The 13,271-nt window shown below is 43.2% G+C and overlaps 1 protein-coding gene across 1 annotated transcript in view; it reads right to left on the bottom strand.

Annotated features, from left to right (window-relative positions):
- Positions 1-6,224, bottom strand: part of ESR2 (estrogen receptor 2) — a 59,629-nt gene extending 53,405 nt beyond the window's left edge. The window contains exon 1 of the mRNA XM_074956360.1: positions 5,782-6,224. Within this exon, the coding sequence (XP_074812461.1) occupies positions 5,782-6,212 (431 nt within the window). The 5' untranslated portion in view covers positions 6,213-6,224. The remainder of the gene's footprint in view (positions 1-5,781) is intronic.
- Positions 6,225-13,271: the final 7,047 nt, after the last annotated feature.

The raw sequence follows: 13,271 nt of genomic DNA, 5'->3' as shown, positions 1-13,271 counted from the left end.
TGTTCTTCATGTCCAATGAAGTTAGGACAAGTAGTAATGGGCTTAATTTGCAGCAAGAGAGATTTAGGTTAAATATTAGAAAAAAAAACTTTCTAACTATGAGGGTAGTTCAGCTATGGAATAGGCTTCCAAAGGAGGTTGTGGAATCCCCATCATGTGAGGTTTTTAAAAACAGGTTGGACAAACACCTGTCAGGGGTGATCTATGTTTACTTAGTCATGCCATAACACAGAGGGCTGGATTTGATGACTTCTCAAGGTCCCTGTCAACCCTACATTTCTATGAGTTTATGCATTTTCAACTCAAGGAAAGTCTTGTATCTCATATTTAAACAAATACCTTACTTCATTATGGGTTTTAAAAATTACTTGGAACTTCTGCCTATGCTCAATGGAACAGGGGGCTGGTTCCTCAGAGTTCATACTCTCCACTATTTGATATTTCATTTCAGTTATTATTCATAAGTTTTCAGCATCATAATCAATAAATGGCAATAAATTAATACCATGAACACTGTATTAAGACTTCACCACAGGATGAAGCAAAAAGGAGAAGCAGGACTGTGCACGAAAATGCTCTTATTCAAGTCTAGATATCTACAATATGGAAAATTGCTTCTGTTTTATCTTTATGGTCTAAAGTTATAATGAATCCCCATTCTTAGAACTGTGCTCCCCCTGTGAATGGGATCAAAATATGCTATAGTATAACATTTAAACAAAAAAAAAATCAACTGTCTCACTAGTAGGCAGTATAGCAGCTATCTACTGATGAAAAACAATGGTTACCCACTTCTTCAAATTTCAGCTACTTATGATACATTAGTATGAAAAAATAATCAGCCAACTACTAGAAAAGAAATATTGGGTATGTAAGCAGTGTCAGGATGAGCTCCACCCTGACATCTGGTGGTGAGGTGTGGCAAGTTGTGGAAAAGAACTTCAGGGGCCGATCTCATTTGCATAGGCACACCCACCCCGCCTAGAATGAGGCCATAGCTGCCCAAATGGTCACTTTGGCTGTTGTGGGATCCCCAGTGTCTCTGTTATTGGGGCAGGAAGAATAAATTGTTATTACCCTGATTATGGGAACTGTGCTTAGAACTGTACTTGGCCTTTTGTTATGATGGAGGGACTCACCATCAACTAAGTGGCACTCGCTAGGCAAGTGTCATGGGTTCCAAAACTCTGTGAATTGAGAAAGGCTGGGGACAAGTATTAATACTTGGTGGCATGGGCCCCTTGGTGAGGGTCTTACATGCTAATTGCACTTCCTCCTCTCTCCACTGTGGAATATCAGAGCTAATTTTGATTTCATTAGAAGTCTAGTTACAGGCTGCTGAGCTCACTTTGGGCTAACAGTGCACCAGCACTGAGGCTCCCCTACTACAAGCTGAATTCACCAAAGAGCTGACCTGACTAAGAGCTGAAATCACTGAGCGTTGTGTTAAGTAGTGGGGGAGCCTGAAGATATATTGTGGAGCAGTTTGCAGGACGGCTGGAGTGCCTTGTGGACAGGCTGGTGGAGCAGTTCGTAGGACGGCGGGAGCTGCTGGTGGGATGCGGAGCAGTTTGTGGGCCGGCTGGTGGAGCAGTTCGTGGGACGGCGGGAGCTGCTTGTGGGCCGCGGAGCTGAGCGAAGGAGTTCGTGGGGTGGCTGGCGGAGCGGAGCGAAGGCCTATGGAGCTGTGGGGCGGTCAGCTTCAGATCATGTAAGGTGCCTCTTACCCCCGTCCCATCTCCGCCCAGGTTGGGAGGTAAAGCTCCACAGATAAACTTTTGAACTCTGGGGCTGCCCTGACCAGGGACAGAGACTTTTGGGTCATTGGACTTTTGGGACTTTGGGTGATTTCGGGTTGCTGGACTCAAGAACCAAAGGGAAAGGGGCATGCCCCAATTTGCTTGGGGTGGGGTTTTTTTTGCTCATGGGTTGTGTTATGAATCCTGTGGGTGGTGTTTCCCCAACATAATGCCACATTGTTTCTCTCTGTTATTAAAAGGCTTTTTGCTACACTCAGACTATGTGCTTGCGAGAGGGTAAGTATTGCCTCTTGGAGGCGCCCAGCGGGGGTGGTATATATTTGTCCCAGGTCACTGGGTGGGGGCTCGAGCCGGTTTGCATTGTGTTATTGGAATGGATCCCCTAGATATTGAACCCGGCCCTTGTTGCTGCCAACTCTGACGGGCAGAAGGGTTACAGGTATGTATGGACTCTATTATAACTGCTATGTTTAGCAAACAAGTATAAGATACCACCATTCATACAAAAAGGAACTAAAATACAGGCTGAGATACTATGCTGTGCCTCCCAGAGGCACAGTGCAGAAGGCACTGCCCAGAGGAGGCAGGGCTGTCCCAGAGAACACGCCAGTGTGGTGTGTAACTTAATACCCGAAGTTACAACAGCCTCCACACGGCTGCCTCTGGCTTGCAGCATAAGCCAGCCTGGCCATAGTGGGTGGCATCCACTGCAGTCCTATTCTTGGCATGCCGTGCTATGACTTCCCAATGCAGGGCTATGTTAGAATAATTCTCTCTTGGCCCTCTGCAGGCTCTGTGTGGCACTTACACAAATACAAGGCCTGAGATGGGGGCCAGGGGAATAATGTAGGTCAGGGGTTGGCAACCTTTTAGAAGTGGTGTGCTGAGTCTTCATTTATTCACTTTAATTTAAGGTTTTGCGTGCCAATAATACATTTTAACATTTTTTAGAAGGTCTCTCTCTTTAAGTCTATATATTATATAACTAAACTATTGTCATATGTAAACAAGGTTTTCAAAAAGTTTAAGAAGCTTCACTTAAAATTAAATTAAAATGCTGATCTTAGGCCACCAGCCTGTGGTTCCATTCACCTAGGCCGGCAGCAGGCTGAGCTAGGCCTGCGGTCGGGACCCCGGCTGGCAACGGGCAGGCAGCCAGAACCCCAGACCGGCAGTGGGCTGAGCGGGGCCGGTGGCCAGGACCCCAGACTGGCAGTGTGCTGAGCAGCTCAGCCCACTGCCGCTCAGCCCGCTGTCTATCTGGGGTTCCGTCCGCCGGCTCCTGCCAGCCAGGGTCCCGGCTGCTGGCCCCGCTCAGCCCGCTGCCGGTCTGGAGTCCTGGCCCTGTCCACATAGAGTAGGTACCTACCTTCTCCCTGGTTCTAGCCATTCTCTTCCTCTCTCTGCACTGAGATGAGGGTGGGAGTGTGCTGAGAACAGGGCTGGGGGTGAAGGAGCAGGCTGGGGATTGGGGTGCAGGGTCTGGCCAGGAGCTAGAATGAGGGAGGGGGCTCAGGGTTGAGGCAGGAGGTTTGGGTGTGGAGCGCTTACTTGGTGTCATAAATATAAAGGGAAGGGTAAACCCCTTTAAAATCCCTCCTGGCCAGAGGAAAAATCGTCTCACCTGTAAAGGGGTAAGAAGCTAAAGGTAACCTCGCTGGCACCTGACCAAAATGACCAATGAGGAGACAAGATACTTTCAAAAGCTGGGAGGAGGGAGAGAAACAAAGGGTCTGTGTGTCTGTCGGTATGCTGCTTTTGCCGGGGATAGAACAGGAATGGAGTCTTAGCACTTTTAGTAAGTAATCTAGCTAGGTATGCGTTAGATTATGATTTCTTTAAATGGCTGAGAAAAGAATTGTGCTGAATAGAATGACTATTTCTGTCTGTGTGTCTTTTTTGTAACTTAAGGTTTTGCCTAGAGGGATTCTCTATGTTTTGAATCTAATTACCCTGTAAGGTATCTACCATCCTGATTTTATAGAGGTGATTTCTTTACTTCTGTTTCTATTAACAGTCTTCTTGTAAGTTTAGAAAGTTTAAAAACTGAATGCTTTTTCATTGTTCTCAGATCCAAGGGTTTGGGTCTGTGGTCACCTATGCAAATTGGTGAGGATTTTTACCAAACCTTTCCCAGGAAGTGGGGTGCAAGGGTTGGGAGGATTTTGGGGGGAAAGACATGTCCAAACTACGTTTCCCAGTAAACCCAGTTAGAGTTTGGTGGTGGCAGTGGATATTCCAAGGACAAAGGATAAAATTAATTTGTACCTTGGGGAAGTTTTAACCTAAGCTGGTAAAAGTAAGCTTAGGAGGTTTTCATGCAGGTCCCCACATCTGTACCCTAGAGTTCAGAGTGGGGGAGGAACCTTGACACTTGGGCAGCTCCCATTTGGTGCGAGGGGTGCAGGAGCTCCCGTCTGGTGCTCAGGGTGGGAGTGGGGATGTGGGGGGTGCAAGAGTCAGGGCATGGGGTGTAGGGGGGTGCAGGGGTCAGGGTGTGCGTGAGGAAGGTGCAGGGGTCAGGGCAGAGGGCTGGGGTCATGGGGGTGCTCCCAGCCCCCTGCCCTGAAGCGGCTCACAGCAGGGGGCTGGAGGGGATATGCCCTGATTCCACCCCCTTCCCCAAGGTCCCTGGAGCAGCAAGCGCGCTGCGGCTCCGCTTTTCCCTCTCCCCCTCTGTAGCAAGGGCTGTCAGCTGATCGGCAGCAGGGAGGGAGAGAAGGAGGGGCAGTAACCCAGCACGCTGGGGGAAGAGGCGGGGGAGGGGGAAGCTTGCCTGCCCTGCAAGGAGAGAGCGGTGGGCGGAAAAGAGCGGGCCGGGCAGGATTTTTAGTGGCACGCTGCTGTCTACCCAGGTCCAGCAGACAGCAGCATGCCATTAAAAATTGACACGCGTGCCATAGGTTGCCGACCACTGATGTAGATCAAGGGTTCTCAAACTTCATTGCACTGTGACCCCCTTCTGACAAAAATTACTACACGACCCGGGGGGGGGGGAAGGGTGGCAAAGCCTGAGCCTGCCCGAGTCCCGCTCCCCCAGGTGTGGGGGGGCAAAGCCAAAGCTCGACCCCCACCAAAGCCCCAGGGCTTCAGCCCCAGGCAGGGGGCTTGTAACTTGAAACACACTGCCCCATGCTGAAGCCAGCCCTCTCAACCCCATTAAAACAGTTTGAGAACCACTAATGTAGGTAACAGAAGAAATAGGCTAACTTTTCTGATATTTAACATTAATAGATCAAATCTGGATTCTTTACATGATACTGAATACAAGCAGTAATGCCTGTAATAAGTAAGTAAAGAACCTGGTGACTCAATATTTAGTTGCTGAAGGAACAACTGTGTTTGCAGTACCCACATTTGTAAACAGATTTTGTGCACAAACTGAGTAATTGCATCCTCTGATTGATGCTTATGTTGACTCCCACCTATGTATTCAAGCGGAGCATGAGTAGAAAAAGTGTGGCTGTATTTTTAAAGACACACCCAGTTGCTCACGACTGAAAATTTTGACCAAAGACTCTGCTGTGCAAATCTCAACTATCTGTACTGATCTTTTACTGGCTATAGCCTCCAAAGGAGCTTTTTAACATGATCTTGTAGAGTGAGACAGTCTTGTTAATGAATAGCAACTGCTAAACGCTGTTAGCGAGCTATACAATAATATGGTTCTCTTGGACACAGTTTGACCTATTGCATCAATGTTAAATCCAAAGAGAATTTTTAAAGTATGCCACAGCATTGAAGTCCTTTGAGATACAAAGTTTTTACACAGTGCTGGCTTTATGAAACATATAGTAATGAGTAACCCACCCCAGCAGCTGTAGATATTTCCAGACAGAGACATCTTAAAAAGTAATAAACTTCTGAAATTTTTTTATAAAACACAATATCGCTTATGGAGTTCATTTCCTCGTGGACCAGTGTGTAAAAGTCATATGTAAAAAAAATACCACCTTAAAATGATTGAATAAAATGTCAAGTAATAACTTGCAAAAAAATGCTGAAAGAATAAAATATTTACCTGTTCATAGGCAGTGCATGGTCCACTGGTCTTGCGTCACACCACGGGCTCTTTGGTTGCTCTGCATATAAAAGTGATGACTGGCAATGTAATGTCAAAGGTGAAATATGGCCAGGAGGAGACCATAAAACATTTGGGCTTGATGTCTGCCTTACAGATGCACTTTCTGAATCATTGAAATTGCTCGGAATGTTGTAATTCATCATGGCAGGACTATAGAATGCCATTGCAGAATATTCATGTCTGTTTTCCACATAAGATGAAGGAATATAAACTGGGCTCTGTTCCATTGTCAGAGCAGACTGACTGCAGCTATAAACAGGAGAGCTGATGCCAGGAGGTGAGATTTTAATTTCTGTTTTACTACATCCAATATCCTGAAGTGGCAGTAACTGAGAAAACTCCTTGTGAGAAGAAGCACAGATGGACATTCTGAAGCAAGACTGAAGCAGAGAATGTGTTGTTCAAATATTCATCCGAAGATATTTAAGCTAGAAAAATTAAAATATTAAAAGTTGCTTAATTTTCTAAACTAAAGAGAATACAGGTAATAAAACTGCACATCTTGAGGCTTTTTGTACAGTGGTAAAGATGCAGTCAAAATTAAAAATAAAAATGACAGTGAAAAATAATTCACACATTGTATTTAAGCTTCAAATTTGCTTTCTAAAATATGTCTAAATTGTGTGTAAATCTTAACACAAGTTTTTGAAGCGTGCTACTCAGAACTTTGATCTCAGAAAATCTACTTGAGCATTTAAATGCTCCAAATTAAAAAAAAAAATCCCATAAGCCTGCAAGCTTTTATAGTTCTGTGAATTTTCTCCCCTCCATTTGCCCAATACACTTTTTTCTGTGACCTAGACTAGCAACAGAAATGGAAACTGAAACCCTCTATTTACCCACAGTAGACACATTTGACAAAATTCACCCTAGTTCAATTTAGTCCAGTAAAAACAACTAAACTGCCCTCCTAAAGATCTTTCCCTGATCGGGAGGAATTACCTTGTATTGGCATGCAAAATATGACCTCAAGACCTGAACTTCATCCCAATTTTTACATACAAGTAAGGTCTTAAATATCTAACAAAAATCTCATATCTAGCAATCCAAGATATTAAAATGTTATGTGACAGATATTGCAACTGGATGCAGTATCTTTGGGGACCAGATTTTTTAATTTTATTAATAGTTTATATGTCATTGTAAGCCAGGGATTGTATGCAATTCTGGGGATGGGAGAAGGGTTACCACAGATCCACCAGGTATTAAAGACAGTAAGGAGTAATTAAGGCAAATCACACAGGCTATAAATACCTCTAGAGAGATACCACCTTCTGGAGAGGCTTGCATATACTGCTTCAAACTGGGTTTTCAGAAACCAACAAAGAAAACTCCTGGGGGAATTCTATGTCACTTCACATGCATAGAATTCATGGCCCTTGCATATTTCTTTGCTTACCCGCAGAAAAATGACTTCTGACAGGGAAGCAGCAAGAGTGGTCATTTGCCCACTGTCTGGCAGTGCAGACTGGTCAGTTTGGGCACCCAGAGCAGCCAGTAGATACGTAAATCACCACCTGAGACGGGTGAGCTTGGTAGTTGTGTGTGTGCGCACGTGAGAGAAACTCTGTCCCTCTCACTCGCTATTGCAGCATGCTCGGTGTAAGGGACTGTGGAAGACTTTGTTACGGCCTAGCTAGGGAACTTCTGCTTTCTAGGAGCCAACGGGTCACTGTAGGACATGGAAAACCAGCTATAGCCAGCTGTGGGCCGGTTTTGTCTGCCCTGCATGGCCCTTTGCCAGGTAGCGGAAAGCCCCTTTAGGAAAGTACCTAATTATATATTCATGAGCTGTTTCTGTATACTGCTTATTATGGCTCACTGGTTGCCCCTTCGTCGGACTCCGTCCCAGGCAGAGCTCCGGTGCGCTGGGTTCCCCGCCTCCATGACAGCAACGCTTGGAGTCCCCATTGTGGGTGTGTCACTTACCTTCAATAAAGCCAATAACTCACTGCTTTGCTGCGTGTAGGCCTCGTTCTTTCGGAGCACTCCTGATAGGCCTGCGGCCTAGCACAGAACACTCGGCCTGGAGGTGCAAGGCTTTGGGGTATTTCTGAACAGGCAGGCATGGGGCAGACTCTGTTTCCTCAGGCAGAGGAGAATGTAGCAGCCTGCATGCTTAGTGTATTGTTCCCATTGTTCTTAGTGAATTCCCCCAGGAGTATAAAACAGGTGTAAACATGTTAAGGCTCCTTTACATTGCCAGAGTGGGTTAAAGAAGCCTTATTGTAAAGGACAGTATGGCCTTATAAAGGCTTATGGTGCTTTAGCGATTAGAACTGGTCTAAATTTTTGGACTGAAAAAAATTTCCTATCAAAATGTGCTCCATGATCAGTTTGTGACTGACCTTTCTGGAGACGGTCAGTAGCCAGTATAAATTGTGAGTTTGAGGCCCCAGCCCTCACTTGCTCTTCAGTTGCTTATGATGAAACACTGAGCATTTGGCTGCATATATTTGTTGACTAATAATTAGAAGTAAAGGGTCAATACTAACTACATTACTATTAGACAGACAGGGTGTGGTGATTTCCTCCAATACTCCCATTCTCCATCCATTGTACTGTAGTTTAAATAAATTACCAAAATAATTGAAACTAGCTAGATTATATTGCATTATTTTGACACACAAAAATATGCAGAATTTTAAAATATTGTGTGCAGAATTTTATTTTTTTTTGGGGGGGGGGGGAATGCAGAATTCCCCCAGGAGTAAAAGAAAGCTGTTTAAGACAAAAAGCCCTGAGTTCAAAGAGGGTCAGGGAGAAGGCAAGCCTTGTAGAAGAGTTGGAAAAAATTTGGCTTACTAGGGGACCATAAGAATGATGGAACTCTAGTAAAATTTTACCATGCACATAAAACTTTTTTTTTCTTTAAAAAGAAGTTCTTATCTGTAATGCATAAATGTATTTTGCTTTGTGAAGGCTGGATGGTAACTGGTCTACACTGTTGTAACCCCTGGGGAGAAAGATTAACCACAGGTGCTGGATCTCAAATCAGACCTGTTGGGGAAATCACAGTGAGGTGAAGAGCGACTGCAAGCCTAAATTCCTGGTCTGGAGTGGGAGAGACAACTCTCCACCAAAGAGAGGTGACAGTGAAGAAGCCTGAAACCTTTAAGTGGGTGCCCTTGAGGAAGGCCAGGTGGGGGGGAGGTGTGGTCAAAGGTACAGTTAACCCTGAAACTGTGACCCACTAGATCAGGGTTTCCAAAAATTGTGAGTTGCAACCCAGTAGGAACATTGTATTGCAATGTGCATGGATTGTACCAAGGCCAGACAGGTAAGAACTGCTGCCTTGTCACACGGCCCCTAAAGACCTATGATTTCACTATTTAATGCACTGTCAAGCTCTTCATGCTAAGAAAATATCTGAAAATCTATACCACGTATATCACGAAGCTATTAATGAGCTTCCTTAAAGGTTGTTCTGTACGTACTCATTTTTTTGCATTGCTCTATTATGACATGGATACGTCAATGAGTTACTATGGTAACTTCACCAGCAACTTGTTTTACATTGAAGTGAGGTGATTCAAGTGTTAAATTGACTCTGAATTTAGTGCAGAAGTACACATTTCTAGAAGGATTAGCAATATTTCTTTGCCAAACCCTTCAACAGTTCATACTGAGTGTCACGCACAGTCTACCTTGCTACTGCCTCTGAGCAATTATCCTAATGAACTTATGTCTATACTTCAATAAAACACCCACAGCTGGCCCATGTCAGCTGACTTGGGCTCCTGGGCTCAAGCTGCAGGGTTCTAAAACTGCAATGCAGACATACAGGTTCAGGCTAGAGGCCCGGATCTAGGACCCTGCAAGAGGGCAGTTGTTTCAGATTCTATTAAAAGAAACTGGAAAGACAAGCTGAAACCCATCAAAGACTCATAATTTATCATTTCAGGGAACTTCAGACTCAGCTGTGGGATTTTTTTTTTGATGATCCACAAAGGGGAAGAGATGGATCACCAGCAACATCACCCAGGGTGTTGATTTGGGCCACTGCAAGAGAAACAGACATATCCTATTACAAGAGCCTGCACTTGACTTTCCCTGTCCACAAATTTAGCAGATTTTAGCTGTCTTTGAAAGAGGAAAGTACCTAGCTTTAGCTGCTGAAGCAATGAAACTTACAAACGCATTTTCACCTTCTCTCTAACAAAGTGTATTTCTCATCTATGGGTGTAATACTTCATTTTTCTTTCCATCAGCTATCACTCAAAAATGACTTAAGAATGTGTTTTCACCAATTCCTCCTTTGTCTTTTATCAACAAGATGGAGGAGTATCACATTGAATGGGAAGTGGATTTTAAAAGTTGTACTTTTTTTAGAATTAAATTTCATTTATTTGAAACTTCATAGTTAGTTATTTCTGATAAGGTTACAGTTACAGAATTTTGTCTGCTCATAGCCAGGATTAGAGGTATTAAGGGATGGGGCTGCAAATCACCTTAGTCTGGAAAGGGCTCACCAACTCAAATAATTTGGGATGCCATAAACTAAAATAATACTGATTTTCAGACTGTGAGAGAGTGGGGATATGTCTATATCAAATTATGACCTCTACGTTCTGCTGTATGTGGGAAAATTAGCTCTGTGACTGTACAAGCCTAGATATGCCCAATGGCCGGCATATGTACTGTAGACCTACCCAGGAAAAATGTACGAAACCTCATTGAAGGACTATGCTGCACTGCAGTGTGGAATAGGAGGGTGAACTGCAGCATGCATCAACATGTTGCGCTCTATGGCCCAAGTAGACGCAGCTGTTCCTAGTTTGTCCTATGTATTTCTGCTTCAGACAGGACTACATTCACATGAGCTAGGTACCTTTCGCTTCATTCCAGCAGCATCCACACTGGGCAGTTAGAGCATAACACTTGATGTGCTCTGCCATCAACTTTGAGTGCCTCCCAACTACTAACCTATCCCCCTGTCATAAAGGGTTTTCTACACAGAGAACCACTGGGGGAAGGCACAAGTATGACTAGGGTAGTGCTGGAGCATCCCAGTGGAGTACATGGCAAGGAGACACAGACTCTACTTAAGAATGGGATGCTGCTCTGTGCAGGGCAGCCAACCATCACCATATGTAAGAAGGACTTGCAGGAGAGAGAGACTCTGCCCAGCCTGGAACACTAACAGACATTGGTACCACCCCTTCAAAAACAGGTGTAGTTGCATCTCTGGACTTTTGTTATTTCCAAAGAACTAACACCTTCATTTTTTTTTAAAAGAGTAATGTTACTGTAGTTGATAAATTCCATTGCTGAACCTGTGTTCCTGGTTTTCCCCAAAGGGGTTAAACTAGAAGCCAGAGTGCCCACAGCCTTGGTATAATTCTTGGTATAATATAATTGGTGGGAGTATGTGTAAGGAGCTGGGGGGGAAAAGGGGCTTGGGAGGTCAGAAGAATGGGTTTCAGGAAGCTGGACTGCCAAGCCCCACATCCCACAGAAGACAGTCAGGCCAGAGATCTGAGTGTACCATAGGGCTCCAAAACTAGAAACTAATGACTAGAGATCCTCTATCCAAACTCAGTTGGACATGGGAGCTCATGGGACCCACTGGCTGGGTCCACTCACAGGTTGTGATGAAAACAGCTACAAACTGATCCTGTCTTGGTATAGTTTCCTCAGAGACTATGGCTTTCTCACTTTATTTTTTATATATTAGTACTAATCACATTAAAGATGCATGATAAGACACATTCCTTAACTCCTGACCAACCTTTTTCCTCCCCAGAGAAACGGATTGTAAAAATAAATAAATAAATAGTACCAGAAAAAATCTAGAGAGATTCAACTTGCATGTCAATAGTTTAAATCCAATTTAAATTCAGAGTAGGGCTGTTGATTAGTCGCAGTTAACTCACATGATTAACTCAAAAAAAATTAATCGTGATTTTAAAAATTGTGATTAATCGCAGTTTTAATCATACTCAAACAATAGAACAATTGGAATTTATTAAATATTTTTGGATGTTTTTCTATATTTTCAAATATATTGATTTCTATTACAACACAGAATACAAAGTGTACACTGCTCACTTTATTATTTTTTATTACAAATATTTGCACTGTAAAAATTATAAACAAAAGAGACAGTATTTTTCAAATTCACCACATACAAGTATTGTAGTGCAATCTCTTTAACGTGAACATGCAACTTAAAAATGGAGATTTTTTTTTTGTTACATAACTGCATTCAAAAACCGAACAATGCAAAACTTTAGAGCCTACAAGTCGATTCAGTCCTACTTCTTGTTCAGCCAATTGCTAAGACAAAACAAGTTTGTTTACATTTATGGGAGATACTGCTGCCTGCTTCTTATTTACAATGTAAACAGAAAGTGAGAACAGGCATTCACATGGGACTTTGGTAGCTGGCATTGCAAGGTATCTACATGCCAGATATGCTAAACATTTGTATGCCCCTTCATGCTTCAGCCACCATTCCAGAGGACATGGTTCCATGCTGATGACGCTTGATAAAAAAAGAAAAAAAATTGTGACTGATCTCCTTGAAGGAGAATTGTATGTCTCCGGCTCTATTTTACCCGCATTCCGCCATATATTTCATGTTATAATAGTCTTGGATGATAACTTAAGATGAACAACATGAGATGAGAACACTTTCACCGCAGATTTGACAAAACGCAAAGAAGGTACCAATCTATGAGTTCTAAAGATAGCTACAGCACTCGACCCAAGGTTTAAAAATCTGAAGTATCTTCCAAAATCTGAGAGGGATGAGGCATGGAGCATACTTTCAGAAGTCTTAAAAGAGCAACACTCCAATGCGCAAACTACAGAACCCAAACCACCAAAAAAGAAAATCAGCCTTCTGCTGGTGGCATTTGACTCCGATGATGAAAATGAACATGCATTGGTCCGCACTGCTTTGGATTGTTATCGAGCAGAACGTGTCATCAGCATGGACACGTCCTCTGGAATGGTGTTTGAAGCATCAAGGGACATATGAATCTTTAGCGCATCTGGCATCTAAATATCTTGCAACACCAGCTACAACAGTGCCATGCGAACACCTGTTCTCACTTTCCCATGACACTGTGAACAAGAAGCAGGCAGCATTATCTCCTGAAAATGTAAACAAACTTGTTTGTCTAAGCAATTGATTGAACAAGAAGTAGGACTTGTAGGCTCTAAAGCGTTACATTGTTTTATTTTTAAATGCAGTTATTTTTGTACCTAATTCTACATTTGTAAGTTCAAATTTCATGATAGAGATTGCACTACAGTATTTGTATAAGGCAAATTGAAAAATACTATCTTGTTTTTTACAGTGCAAATATTTGTAATCAAAAATATAAAGTGAGCACTGTACATTTGGTACTCTGTGTTATAATTGAAATATATTTGAAAATGTGGAAAACATCCAAAAATATTTAAATAAATGGTATTAT

The sequence above is a fragment of the Natator depressus genome, chromosome 6, assembly GCF_965152275.1.
Source record: "Natator depressus isolate rNatDep1 chromosome 6, rNatDep2.hap1, whole genome shotgun sequence".
In the NCBI taxonomy this organism is placed as follows: Eukaryota; Metazoa; Chordata; order Testudines; family Cheloniidae; genus Natator; species Natator depressus.
This window is presented reverse-complemented; position numbering and strand designations above follow the sequence as displayed.